The sequence below is a fragment of the Carlito syrichta genome, unplaced genomic scaffold (genome assembly GCF_000164805.1).
Source record: "Carlito syrichta isolate Samal-C Ts95f unplaced genomic scaffold, Tarsius_syrichta-2.0.1 Scaffold302285, whole genome shotgun sequence".
Lineage (NCBI taxonomy): Eukaryota > Metazoa > Chordata > Mammalia > Primates > Tarsiidae > Carlito > Carlito syrichta.
Genome location: NW_007246381.1, coordinates 145,754 through 160,713, shown reverse-complemented (window position 1 = coordinate 160,713; position 14,960 = coordinate 145,754). Strand labels below are relative to the sequence as shown.

Genomic DNA, 14,960 nt, shown 5'->3' with positions numbered 1-14,960 from the left:
TAAGAATTCGGTGAAATCATTTGAGCTATGTGTTCAGCCTTTGTCAGCACATCAAAACCAACATCAGTAAATGATGTTAATAATGAAGAAGAAAATGACCCACCTCACTTCCTGAAGACAACACACATAGTGGGAAAATGCTCTTCTTTTCTGATCTGAATTGACCTAGTCATTTTTCACTGCTGTAAATAGCTATATCTTCCACTTATGACTCCTAATTCCCAAACTCTAATGTACATTCTTTCTTAGAAGGGCCTCTACCAAGTATACTCTAAGTCTGCTTGGACCAATGTAAGGCTCTTCCTATTCAGGGAAACCCATCAAGCCTTGACTATCAGACAGGGACAGAACTGTTTCTTGTTATGCCATCTGCACCAAATATAGCCCATGGAGGCCCTGGAATTCAGCTACTTCATCTTTCTTAGAAGGGGTAAAGTCTCCTCCCTATCCTTAGCCTCCTACACTGTGAGTCAACTTCCTCAGAGAAGCTACATTCTCCTTTATCTGGAGATATGGTGAATCTACAGCCTAATACATTGTAGTGGGCATTAGGTTCGTGTGCAAGACAACAGCATTAATGTTAGAATGCTAGTGCTCTTGGACTTTCTTCACCTTCTATTGACTAAAAAAGGATGTTGACTCTGCCAGTTAAGTTGGAATTCAACCGACATCTCCATTTTTAAAAAAAGTGATTTTGTCTTTGCCCAGTTCCTATTTTAAAGTACTCTTGCTGCACAGCTGGGAAAAAATGGGAAAGAGATAGATGAATAGAAGCCTAATAGTAAGAGTGACTTTTTCAGGAAATTGATGAGAAGCACTTAGTGCCTACAGTGAACATTGAGGGGAAGGGGAAAGAGGGTTATATAAGAAGTGTTGCTTGGGGGTGATGGGGACACAATTATAGTTCAAATCACAATGTACTTTATGAAATGGAAATAAAATACAACGCTTTAAAAATGACTTTTGGCTCATAAACTGTACTTCTTATCGAGATATCTTTTCTGTGAGCTGTGGCACCAATCGGTATTACATAATTTAGAAACCTTATGTTTCACACTATCTTCACCAAAAGAAAAGACAGTGAAGCTGTTTTCCCTAGCAAAATAGAGTATCAATTTACCATGTAGAGTCAATTCTTTCTTTAAACTGACAAACTAAAGACTTTGCATACAATGCCAGTAGCAAGATAAATTTAAAAAGTTGACTTTCCTTGGCTAAGTAAATATGCTTTCTAAGAACAAAATCTTAGTAGTAGTTGTTTTAAAATGTAGATAATTATGTAAAAGTTTTGAAATTGTTTTGTCTTTTCTGAACACTAACTTTTACAGCCAATTATATGATAAGTATAAATATTAAAATAGTTATACTACATTAATGGTTAAAAGTACTTTGCTTGATAAAAATCCTTGCTAATTAATGAGCATATTTATATTAAACATGATATTTTATAGTTTCAGAATGTCATATTGGTGATTCGGAGTTATGACAGTAGATATATGTCAATAAAAGATTCCATTCATTAAAGAAAAGTGTAATCATGCTACTTTGTATAGCAAAAGTTTAAACTTTTCTCCTTTTCTTCTCCCTTCCCTCTTTTCTTTCCTTTCCTCTTCTTCCATCCTCTGTTCTTCCTTTCTTCCTTCCTTTTTCCCCTGTCCTAGATTTTTCAGGTTGTTATAACAAAATACCTTAGAATGGGTACTTTATAAGCAGCAGAAATTTATTTCTTATAGTTTCAGAGGTCAGGAAGTTCAAGAACTAGCCACCAACAGATTTGGTGTCTGATGAGGGCTCACTCTCTGTTTCAAAGAGGGTGACTTAGTGACACTAATCCAGTTGAGCCCTCATAACCTAAACACTTCCCAAAGGCTCTGTCTCTTAATACTACTCTATCGGAGGCTATGCTTCCACATATGAATTTGGGGGAACACAAACATTCAGACTATAGCAATATCCTTCTTCCTGTCTTTTCTTCTTTCGTTCTTTTCCTTTTCCCTTTTTTCTTTCTTTTCTTTTTCTTCATTTCTTCCTTAAAACTTCAAGCAATAGAAGCCAGCATGGCAATTACAGAAAGCAGTATACGTCTGTTTGAATCCAATATCCATTTTCCCTTGCATTTATCCTGGTTAAGGACAATGGCCTTTATAGACTAGACCAGTAGGAAAGATACTGTAAGAGAATGTAAATGAAGACACAGGGAATGTGTGTGCATGTGGGAGTGTGTGCTATTGTGCACACAGAGTCAATTTACAGCAACCAATTAGAAATGAGGTGCATCTACGCCAAATTAAACTTGCTAAATAGTTTTCATTGACAAAGAAATTATAAATGTAAAATTATATTTTGAAATTAAGTCTCTCACCTCAGTTTCTGTTAGTGCAACACGGGTTTTCCTTTCCCTTTTTCTCAATTTTTTCTTTGTTTTTTGCACATTTCTTCTAATATGATCTTTCTTCTCAAGTATACTATTAAGTGCCTAGAAGATATTCAGATATTAAGATGTGCAGCATTTGCAGCCAGATATTCTTGTTTAGACCAAATAGTACCTAAGTGAGTATTTTAATAATAACAGTATTTATTTTGGTAAATAAAGGGAAAGAACTACCACATATGAATTACAGATGCATACTAAGATATTCAAAAGTCCCTACATGTATTACCCAAGAATATCTAAATCTAATGAATTTTAGTTAAATAAGAAAAACTAATAAGCTTACATATAAATTATGCAATTTCCTCATAATCTTTAAAATATTTCAATCAAGCCAGGCTCGATGGCTCAGTCTGTAATCCCAGCGCCTTGGGAGGCTGGGGTGAGTGGATTGCCTGAGCCCGTGGGTTCGAAACCCACCTGGGCAACTTGGCGAGACCTCATCTCTTCAATAAATCAAAAATTAGCTGGGCGTGGTAGCGTGCACCTGTAGTTCCAGCTACTTGGAAGGCTGAGGTGGAAAGATTGCTGGAGCCCACTGCACTCCAGTCTGGGTGACAGAGTGAGACTCCAACTCAAAAAAAAAAAGAAAATCAACCAAAATTAATAACTCCAAATACAAATTGTTAGCAATCATTACCAAACAGTGTAAAGAAATGTATTCTTTTCTAGAGTTTGTGCTAAACTACTAGTTCTTATAATTCATTCACCATTGAAATATAATAAAAGCAAAAATGATTATGAACTACAAGAAGATATAAAACCGTGGCTGTTAAAAAATAAGGGGCAAAGATTTCATTGATCTTTTCTCAAATTCATTATCATACTCAGATAATTACAAGGTTTTTTCGATGCAATTAACAAACGTCCCACATTAATGTAACAGGGAACCATTATCAAAATCATTTATCCCAATGTTAGGTGTTTGGACTGGGTATACATTCATTACATAAGCATTACAATAGCTCTAAAGGGAGTGCTACTCAGAATTTGTAGACTCCATCGTCACGATCTTGTCCTAGATGCCCATGCATTTAAGCTCAAGTTTTCTCTATCCTTTGATACAAGCAAACTCCCTCTTACATATCTCACAGGGAGGTTTTGAAGCTCAACATAAACCTTTATAATAGAAATATTTTATAAATAACTATTTTCAAAATGAAGACATTTTAAGAATCATTTGATGCTAAGAATATAAAGTGGCAATATCATTTGCAAAGGAAAAAAATTGTAGCCAAAATGACTCAAATAAATACATGTACTTCCTTCCTGCAGGGAAGGACAAGAATGTATATCTCTTGCCACACCCTCTAGTTCTCCAGAAGAGTAATGACAGGATGAATACATGTTTTTCTACTGATGTTTTTGGGGGGAAGGATAAATAATATCAGTTACTGCCATAAACATGTAGTTTTGAAAATATTTTATCAGCATTTGCTTTTTCACGGTAGCTGCCTAAATGCATCCAAAATTTACCATGAAAACGTCAAGATGCCTTTATACTTTGTATTCAAGTACACATAACCTCAGTATTTTATTAAGAGGAAGTGAAGACTTTGAATTAAGTTTAGCACAGTGGGCAATCTAACCAGAGAAGTCACTACTCACCCTTTTTAAAAACTGCTTTTCCCAAGTACACGCTAAGATAGACTACGGAGTCCTACACATTAGCATTAATTGTCTTGCTACACAGCTCACTGTAAAGCAATTGTGTGGTCCTCAAATTGTTACTTAGTTTTGTCCATGCTTTTTCTATGTGAAATCATAATTTTCCAAATAATAATGTAAAATGACATGCATAATTTGTCAACCTAAATATTCCTAAACATTTAATTAATATTCTAGATTAATTACATGCTTACATCAGAGTGTTCTTTGTGGATAGCTCTGATTCTTTCAGCATCTTCTTCTAGTTGAAGCAGAGGTTCTTGTATTTCTGACAGTGTTATGGCATATATTGCTTTCCTTTTCAAAAGCTCCTGCCTCTCCTGGATCTGGACTTCATGAATGCTATATAGTCTTTTCTGCCAGCAAAGATTTTAAATAACTCATTCAGTTATTAATTACTTAAACATTTACTGAGCCTCTATTCAGCGCCACACAGTAATCTTTGTTGTCATTTGAAAATCAAATAGCAAATGCTACCATAAAAAAACAATGGGTACAAATGTATATTTAAAGAGCACATAGTTATTATTAGAAGAAATGAGAATATTTGAACAGAATAAAAATCAGACATTCTTAGTAAGTATTGGAAAACGCTAAGTCAGAAAACACACTAACAATCTAGGAATACACATTAAGTCCTACAATCTAAGACCAGATAAACTAATGAACAGGAAGCTAAAAACAAAATATTAATAAAACAGACTGAAAATACTATGAAATTAAAAAGCATATATGCCCAGAAATAAATTAAGATTTTGGTGTTTTCATATATATATATATATATATATATATATATATATATATATATATATAGAAACAAAGAAACACGGCTATGTTTGAAAATGTCAAATTTCCTAACAGAAGAAATAAAAAAATATGTGTTTGCTTCAGAGAGAACCGAGTATATAGATAACATCAAATAACACTATCTCAAACTGTTTTGCTTCTTGATTTTATTTTTCTTATGCTAATAATGATAATTCCAAATATATTTTATTTCTAAAGGAAAGACATTCTAGAAATATGTCATGGATCAAAAAACCCAACCTAGGTCCCAAAGGATATGTGGGTGACAGATAAAGATTAAAAATTTAAAGGTGATGTTAGTTTACATGCTTTAATTTTAAAATATCTGTATGGAAATATCATAGCTTTTTTTTTCTTCCAGGGTTAAATAAAGAAACCTAAGTGAAAGACATTAAAAGTAAAGAAAACACAACATCATCACAAAGCAGACTACAGAGTTAGACACTTAGAAATAAGATCCCACTGCCCTTTTACTAGACTGGCAGAAATTCCCATTAAGCCACAAAATGAGATATGTGTATGGGAGGTCAGTTTCTTTATGCATGATCAGACACTGCTAGTTGTACACAGAGGGCAACTGTCATCAGCTAAGGAGAGAAACTGCTGGCTTGCAAACCAAGTAGTGACAAGATGCCTCATTACAAGCAAATTTAAAATGCTAAGTAAAATGCAAATTAAATGAAGAATAAAATATTGAAACCAAATCTGTATTACCTGAATTATCATTCCAGTAATCACTTCACCCCGAATGAGTCTTTTCAAGAAATCTTCTCTACCCTACATGTGAGCAAAATTTTTAAATGAGAGTTTTATTCATAGAATACAAAAAATATTTTAAAGGATAATTGCTAAGATAAACCTGACTTAAGTTTCAATGAAGAGTAGAATATTTACTATAATGTATTACATATTTTTATACCCCTAGGCTATTTGAAACAAAGTATTTGAAAAAACTCTGAAATCAACTACAAAATTTCAATTTCATTCAGTTTACAATGTAAGTCCTAAACTTAAAAAAAAAATCAAAGTATGCTTGCTCTGGCAGCACATATACTAAAATTGGAATGATACAGAGAAGATTAACACGGCCCCTGCACAAGGATTACACGCAAATTTGTAAAGTGTTCCTTATTTTTTGTTGCCCATCGAAGCTAGACTGGATAAAAAAAAAGTGGTACATATACACAATGGAATATTATGCAGCCATAAAGAACAACAAATATTGACTTTGCAGCAACCAGGATGGATTTGGAGTCAATCATACTCAGTGATTTATCACAGAAACAAAGAACTGAGTTCCATATGTTCTCACTCATAAGATGACCTTGAACAATTATAATGCTATAAAAAAGTAATTGGCAGCAGTGGGAAACTGCCAGGGGAGAGGGGGGTGGGATAGGCCGTTGAGGGAAACTGCTAGGGGAGGGAGGGGCATACCTCATCAGCAAGGGTACCTGCAAGATCAATGTTTGTATACCTAACCCTGAATTGTACCCCACATCATTATAATAAATAAATAAATAAATAAATAAAATTTTAAAAATAAAAATAAATAAAAAATGAATGAAGCGAAAAAAAATCAAAGTAATCAGAAAGTTAAAAGCAGTCATCAATTTCTCTTTTTTGTTTAAAAAAAAAAAAAAAACTTATCAGTTTGTTTTTAATATTACTTTCCAGAATTAGCACATTCAGTTTGAAAACAAGGTAGATACAATTCAAGTGTAAAGTTTGCAAAATGTGTAAAGTTTGCAAAATACAATTCAAGTGTAAAGTTTGTAAAAGTTAGTTTCTAAAACCAAAACATGCCTTTAAAATCAGTGTGTGTGTTAGGGGTGGGGAACGGAAAAGTTTTGTCTTTGTTACTGGTAAATCATCCTAAATTATTCATATATTTGCTTTAAATTATCATATAGGTTTACCATTTGACCCAACAATTCCACTACTTGGTATATAGCCAAAGGAGCATAAAATATTCTTCCAAAAAGACACCTGCATTCATATTTTTATCGCGGCACTATTCACAATAGCAAAAACATGGAACCAACCCAGATGCCCATCTACAGTGGACTGGATAATGCAAATCTGGTATATATACACCATGGAATACTATGAAGTCATAAAAAAGAATGAAATCATTTCCTTTGCAGCTACATGGATGCAGCTAAGGGCCTTCTTTCCAAGTGAATTATCACAGAAACAGAAAATTGAATACAATATGTTCTCATATATAAGTAGGAGCTAAACATTGGGCACACATTGACATAAGGATAAGAATGACATATACTGGGGGGCTACCAAAGGGAGGATGGAGGGAGAGAGAAAGGTTTGAAAAACCACTCGTTGAGGACCACCTGGGGGTAGACTTAATAGAAGCCCAAATCTAACCAGTGCACAATATAACTATGTAACACACTTGCACACGTACCTCTTGAATCTAAAATTTTTTGAAAACTAATTAATTAAAAACAGAATTGGAAGTAGTTCATAAAGTTTCTTCTGCCTTAGAATTATGTCTTGGAACTCCTTATTTGAGAGGTGAGTTGGCTTGGATTTAAGCTGTCCTCAAGATTCCAAAGCAATGTATAGTTTTGTAAAGAGGAACCAATAAAGTTCAGAAGTGTCTCTAATAACCCCACTTCAGTAGTGAACCCCTCATCATACCCCAGGGTCTGTAGAAACAATACAAAGAAATAAATCTTTAGGTCTTCCCTCTCTTTGGTAGGGCAACCTGTCAAAATTGTTCTCATCTATTGCAAAAGAATAATTCCAAAGAAGGAAGCATAAAGGTGGTAAATACAGCAATGACTTTAATATATCACTTTACAAAAGAATATATCTATGTCTACAACTATTTATACAATGATCTATTTTTGATACTTAAAATAAATGAGTAGCCTCTTTTAACATTATAGCAGATATAGTATAGTTTTATCAATTTCTTAAAAATGCTTTTATAGACAAGAAAAAATATATCATTTTTCAAAATAGAGAGCTACATTTGACCTCTGAATGGAACTCATTGAAAAATGTGTGTGTGTGTGTGTGTGTGTGTGTGTGTGTGTGTGTGCTGTGTTTGCGTGTGTTGGAGAGAGAAGAGATGGTGAATAGTATAGAGTTGAAGTAAACAACTATCAGATTATGAAGGTTCTTTCAAGCACATTGAGAAAATTAGAGGAGGTCGTCGAGAAGATGGCAGCCAAACCAGTCAGATTATGCAAGTCCCAGTGGGAGTGAGTGTATGGAAAACTTTGTGTAAATACTGGTAGTGAGTGGGCATGTGAGTGGCTGACTGAGTGAGGGCTAGGGAGCTAGCAGCCAGGGTTCTCCTGGTGCAGTGACTGGTGCCACAGTTGCTTGGCTTGGACCCTAGCGATTCCCAGGAGGCAGAAACCAAGTGCCATTTTTTTTTTTTTTTAATCAACAAATCCTTCCTGGAAAGAAAATGTTGAGAGAGACTAAGTGAGGGCTCGTGAGCAAGTGGCCAGGGCCCTGGTGCAACAGCTGGTGCTGCAGCTTCTCTGCTAGGTCCCTGGCTCTTCCCAGGTCACAGAAGCCCAACGCCATTTTTTTCTTTAAATAGATTCAAGTTTTCCTGTGAAGAAGCTGCAGTGAGAGACTATTGCCCCAGTCTCTGCCTCACCACTGTAGCAGGAAAACTGCCAGCTCCAAACTTTGCCTGACACACCTGGTCGGGCGCTGGCAGCAGGGGCTGCAGAGCGACCCCCCAGAGGCAGAGTCATGACAGAGAGGACAAGAGAGAGGCATCCCTTCACCATCTTGAAGGTGGGGCAGGAAAGTGATCTGACTTGCTCACCATGGAGCAACAGACCCAATCTTTGTGACTGGCAGGTCAACTACTCAGGGGTGAATCGTGACCCAGAGGGAATATCCTGAAAGCACAAATTTCAGAGGGAACTGACGATTGCTGAGTTCCAGGCACCCCACCCCACTACCCTGATCCAGCCACGGGACAAAGGGTGTGGTTAGAAAAGGATGAGGAAGAACTCCAAAGAGATCAATGGCGAGCCTGGGTCTGACCCAAACCCTCTCCTCCAGCAATCATCTGAATGTCAGACTCACACAGCTGGGCCATGACCGAGAAGCACAAGTCAACTGTAGCCTGAACATCAGTTGCAATAGGAGAACTCCATTCCAGACTACGCCTGGCAGGGGTACGCCCCAAAAGTACATACCTGGGGAAAAAACAACCCTGTATCTCCCGACTGGAGGAGATATCCCTGCCCATATGAGAGTGGGAGGGGAGGATTGGAACCCCATCCACCTACACTGCCCCTCCTCCTTCCCTGCTCTGGACACTGGGGAGAGAGTGAAAGAGGTGGAAGCACTGCAGTATAGAGACCAAACTAGAGAAGCAACGACAGAGCCTGCCACAAGAGAGCAGGCTTTCTTTCTTTCTTAACTTTTGATTAAAAAAAATTCTTTTGCCCGTTTGTTAGTTCATCTATTTTTAAAAATATTTTTCCTTTGTGCATGAATATGTATGTGAGGGTTTGATGTGCATCCCCTTCATTTTATTTCTTTTCTTTTTCTGTTTCTTTCTTCTTTTGTTTGTTGTTTTCTGTTTATGTGTATATGTGAATGAATGATTGAGTGTTCATCTTTCAATTTTGTTGTTGCCATTGGTTTTTGCTCTTTTGTTCTTCTGGATTTTTGCTTTTGTTTTTTAGTTTAAGGTGTGTGTTAATATATGTGTTAGGGTTCAATCTGAATTCATTTTTTTTCCCCTGGTCTTTCTATTTATCTTCTCCATTCACTTTGTGCTAGACGTGTTTGTGTGTGTTGAGTTTCTTGTTTTTGTTGTTGTTTTGTTTCACTTTCTTGTTATTCTAGTTTGTTTTAGGGTGTGTGTGCATGTCTCTGTGTGTGTGCATGTCTGTATGTGTGTGCACAATCGTTTTTTCCATTGGTTTCTACTTTCATTGTTCTGTGTTTTTTTTTTTCTTTAGCTTTCTTTTTAAAAAATTCTTGCCCATCTTATTTCATTCTATTTTTCTCTATACTCCTCATTGTTATCACTGTACCTAGGACTCAGGGAGTACACGCATGTACCCATTGCATCATCATATAGAGTAGTGGTGGGGAGTGGGTCTAAGGGAACACATACCACAATCAGTGAACATTGTAATTTACAAGTCAATTCTGAATCCTAGCACCACATCCCCTACCTTATTTAACTTTCAAAACTATAAGAGGCAGCAAAGCTTCCCACCCACAGTCCTATTCGTATCCACAGTCCTATTCCCACCCACAGTACTATTTCAAAATAGAACAAATCCAGAGCCTGGATCAGGGAAGAATAGAGGACTAGGCAAACATCAGAAGGGAAAGCCTCTCCAGCTGACACAGAATAACAGAACTAAAGAGAAAACAAGAGATCTGTTTTTCTTTTCAGAACTAAAAAGAAAAACAAGAGATCTGTCACAAATGAGGAAAAACCAAAGGAAGATCACTGGTAATTTCAAGTGTAACAAAGAGGAAACTCCTGAAAAATCAGAACTTACAGCCCAAACTATGGAAGTCACTAATGACTGGTTCCAGAATATGACAGAGATTAAGGAGTGGATGGAAAAAGTGAGTGACTCAAGAAAGATTAGATGCAACACTGAAAGAAATTGTAACAGAGATTTTGGCAATAAACCATTTCATCTAGGAAATAAATAAAGATGACAAGCATGGAAACCAGAATTAATCTAGCTGAAGAAAGAATTTCAGAGCTTGAAGACCAGAACATGGAATTAACCAGATCTAGGACTCAGGGAGTATACATATATACATGTACTATGTAAAAGACATAGAAAGAAGACTTAGAAAGAAGAACAAAGTCTACAAGAGTTGTGCAATTATATCAAGAGGCCAAACTTACACCTGATTGGTATCCCAGAAGAAGAAATGAAAATGGAGAACAACTAGAAGAAAGTAGTCCAGGAGGTAATCCAAGAAAACTTTCCCCATCTCAGCAGAGATGTGACCAGCCTAGCACAAGAGATACAGAAAAACCCCACAAAAAATCAAATGAGAAGACCAACCCCAAGACACATAGTAATTTGCGTACACAAAGTAGGCACAAAAGAAAAAATCCTAAAGGCAGAAAGAGAGAAAGGTCAGGCTACCTACCAGGAAAAATCAATCAGAAAAGCAGCAGACCTATTGGCAGAAACACTACAAGTAAAAAGGGACTGGAGTCCAATATTCAAGTCCTCAAAGAAAAGCAGTTTCAACCAAGAAGTTCCTACCCACCAAGTTCAGCTTCATCAGTTATAGAGAATTAATATCCTTCCCAGACATCTAATCCTTAAGAGATTATGCAACTTCCAGACCAGCTCTACAGGAGATACTTTAAAAGGTACTAAGCACAGAAGAAAGAAAAAAAAAATGACCACACACTTCCCAAGAAACAGTAGAGCACAGAATCAACAGAGAATACAGCACAGCTGTGGGAGTCCTGCCCCTGCAAGGATCAGGGGTCCCTGGTGGTGTGACAGTGTCAGCAATTTACAAAAGAGAGAAGACACTGAAGGGAGAGAAAGGGACTGGACTCCTGTTCAAGTAAGCAGAAGCCGTTTAATGGGAGTAACGATGAATCTTTTATCCCCAAAATTTGCACAGTTTCACACGCTTTTCACATGAACACAAAGCCAGGTGCATGAGGGGCGTCCCCTACCCAACAGATGTCTTCCTCAAGCATGAGGAAGAACAAACCCAAAATTGTCTTTCTGTTCCTCACGCTTGGTTAATGTTCCTCAAAAACAATGTAACAATTCATCATAATGTTCTAATAATCAATAATTTCAAAGCTTGTGTATACACATCATCTAAAATGATAAAGTTCTATTTTCTTTCTATTCTATGCTAATTCAATTAATCCTAACTTACACAATTGCTATAGAAACCCTTAATAATAGCCCAAACCAGTTTCTAAAAAATGTGACCCAGTCCAAAGATCACGCTGGGCTCTCCAGAATGTGGCCCAGTCCAAAGTTCACAGTGGGCCACTTCTTGGAACAACTGATTACAATCTCACTCAAAATAGCTACTACAAACTTCTTAGAACTACATGACTACTGCATAAAACTATTATTTATTTCTAGCTATAAACTAAAAAACCTGTGACTAATACTAGGGCTCTTAAAGGTGACCCAAGTTTGAACTATAAGTTGTACTAAAGTCAAACTGCAGTCAATAGGAAAAAGGGAACAATGAATTTCTAAAGTTAGCTGTGTTCCTCTAGGTCTCAGAGTTTTATGCTTGAGCTAGCAGGAGTTTTTTCTGGCTAAAGTGATGAGCAAGAAAAGGGAGAGGAAATCGGGTCAATAGCTCCTGATAGCATCCTAGTGGTCTCGGGGTCCATGGCCCTCCCTGATCCCTAATGCTCAGTGGGCCTCCATGGCCGGCTCCCAGCACACAGCAAGAAACTTGAACACACATATAAATCAACCCCAGAGCCAAAAGAAAACAACAAACAATTTAAAAACTTTATAAGAACCTCATGACAGGGATAAACAATCACATTTCAATAATCAGACTAAGTGTGAATGGACTAAATGCACCACTGAACAGACACAGAACGGCAAACTGGATAAGAAACCATGACCCAGTTATTTGCTGCATCCAGGAACTCATCTCACCACAAGGGACGTACACAGACTCAAAGTTAAAGAATGGAAAATGAGTTTTCAGGCAAATAGATCAGAAAGAAGGCAGGTATCACAATCTTAATATCAGACAAAACAACTTTTAAGCTATCAAAAATTTAAAAAGATACAAAAGGACACTACATAATGATAAAAGGTTTAATCCACCAACAAGAAATATTCATCCTAAATATACATGAACCCACCACAGGAACACCAGCATTTATAAAGCAACTACTAAGTAACTAAAAAAAGATATTGACTCTAACACTATTATAGCAGAGGACTTGAATAACCCACTAAGAGCCCTAGATAGACCATCGATGCAAAAAATCAATATGGAGATCCAGAACCTAAACTTGACACTTGCCAAATGGACTTAATAGATACCTACAGAATATTCTACCCAACAACCACAGAATACACATTATACTCATCACCCCATGGAACATACTCCAAGATCGATATCATCCTTGGCCATAAATCAAGCATAAACAAATTCCATAAGGTTGAAATAGTGCACCTTCTCACACCAAGTGGAATAAAAATAAATATCAACACCAACAAAATTTCCCCAGAGCCCACAAAGACATGGACACTAAACAGCGTAATGCTGAACAACTACTGGGTCAACACTGAAATCAAAGAATAAATTAAAAGATTCCTGGAAATAAATGAAAATGAAGAGACATCTTACCAAAACCTCTGAGATGCCATGAAAACAGTTCTAAGGGGGGAATTCATATCCATAAGAGCACACATCAAGAAAATAGAAAGATCAGAAGTTGACAGCCTAACAAATCACGTAAGGGAGCTGGACCCCAACTATAGCAGAAGAATCCAAATCACAAAAATAAGAGCCCAAATATGGGATATAGAAGACAAAAATTTCATAGAAAACATCAACAAAACAAAAAGATGGCTTTTTGAAAGAATTAACAAGATTGATGGACACCTAGCCAGAATCACCAAGAAAAAGAGAGAATAAGCCCAAATGAACACAATCAGAAACACAAAAGATCAAATCACAACTGATCCCGAAGAAATACAAAAGTTTATCAGAGATTACTATATACACCTATATGGAAACAAACTTGATAATCTAAATGAAATGGAGGACTTTCTAACATTACACCACCTCCCAAGATTGAAACAAGAAGACATTGAGACACTAAGTAGACCAATAACAACCTAGGAAATTGATTTAGTCATACAAAAACTACAAAAAAAAAAGTTCTGAACTGGATGGCTTTCCAGCAGAATTCTACAAAATGTACAAGGAGGAGCTAATACCAATCCTATTGAAAGTATTCCAGGCAATTGAGAAAGATGGAATTCTCCCCAAATCATTTTACGAAGCTAACATCACACCGATACCCAAGCCAGGTGAAGATCTAACAAAAAAAGAGAACTACAGGCCAATATCCCTTATGAACATAGATGCAAAAATTCTCAACAAGATTCTAGCAAATTGGATCTAAAAATACATCTTAAAAATTATCCATCATGTCCACGTAGGTTTCATCCCCTGGATGCAGGATTGGTTCAACATTCACAAATATATATATATAATCAAATACACCAAAAGATGTAAGAAAAAGAACCACATGATTATATCATTAGATGCAGAAAAAGCTTTTGATAAACCTAGCATCACTTTTTGATTAAAATCCTCAAACACCTAAGTATAGAAGGAACATACCTCAAAATAGTAAGTGCCATCTATGATAAACCCACAGCTAACATATTTCTAAATGGAAAGAAACTGGAAGCCTTTTCCCTGAAAACTGGAACAACACAAGGCTGCCCACTCTCACCGCTCTTGTTCAACATTGTGTTGGAAGTTCTAGCTTGGGCAATTAGATAAGAGAAGGAAATCAGGGGTATCCAAAGAGGAAAAGAGAAAGTCAAGTTATCCCTCTTTGCTGATGATATGGTCCTGTACCTTGAAAACCCAAGAGAATATGTCAAAAACCTGCTTGTACTGATAAAAGACTTTGGCAAAGTCTCAGGGTACAAAATAAATGTGCAAAAGACAGTTGCATTCCTATACACCAATAACAAGCAGCCAGAGACCCAAATAAAAAGCACAATCCCATTCACAATAGACACACACACACACACACACACACACACACACACACACACACACACACACACAATGAAATACTTTGGCATCTTCCTAACCAGAGAAGTCAAAGACCTTTACAATGAGAATTACAAAACACTGCTCAAAGAAATCCAAGAAGACACAAACAAATGGAAAATTATTTCATGCTCATGGATAGGAAGAGTCAACATTGTTAAGATGTCCATCCTACCAAAGGCAATCTACAGATCTAATGCGATACCCATTAAATTACCAACATCATTCTTCTCAGACCTGGAAATGACAATACAGA

The 14,960-nt window shown here is 36.5% G+C and overlaps 1 protein-coding gene across 1 annotated transcript in view; it reads right to left on the bottom strand.

Moving 5' to 3' along the window:
- Positions 1-14,960, bottom strand: part of CCDC178 (coiled-coil domain containing 178) — a gene marked incomplete at both ends in the record, with an annotated part of 170,614 nt that overhangs the window by 13,094 nt on the left and 142,560 nt on the right. The window contains 3 exons of the mRNA XM_008056217.1: positions 2,363-2,476; positions 4,294-4,455; positions 5,621-5,683. Coding sequence (XP_008054408.1) covers positions 2,363-2,476; positions 4,294-4,455; positions 5,621-5,683 — 339 coding nt within the window. The remainder of the gene's footprint in view (positions 1-2,362; positions 2,477-4,293; positions 4,456-5,620; positions 5,684-14,960) is intronic.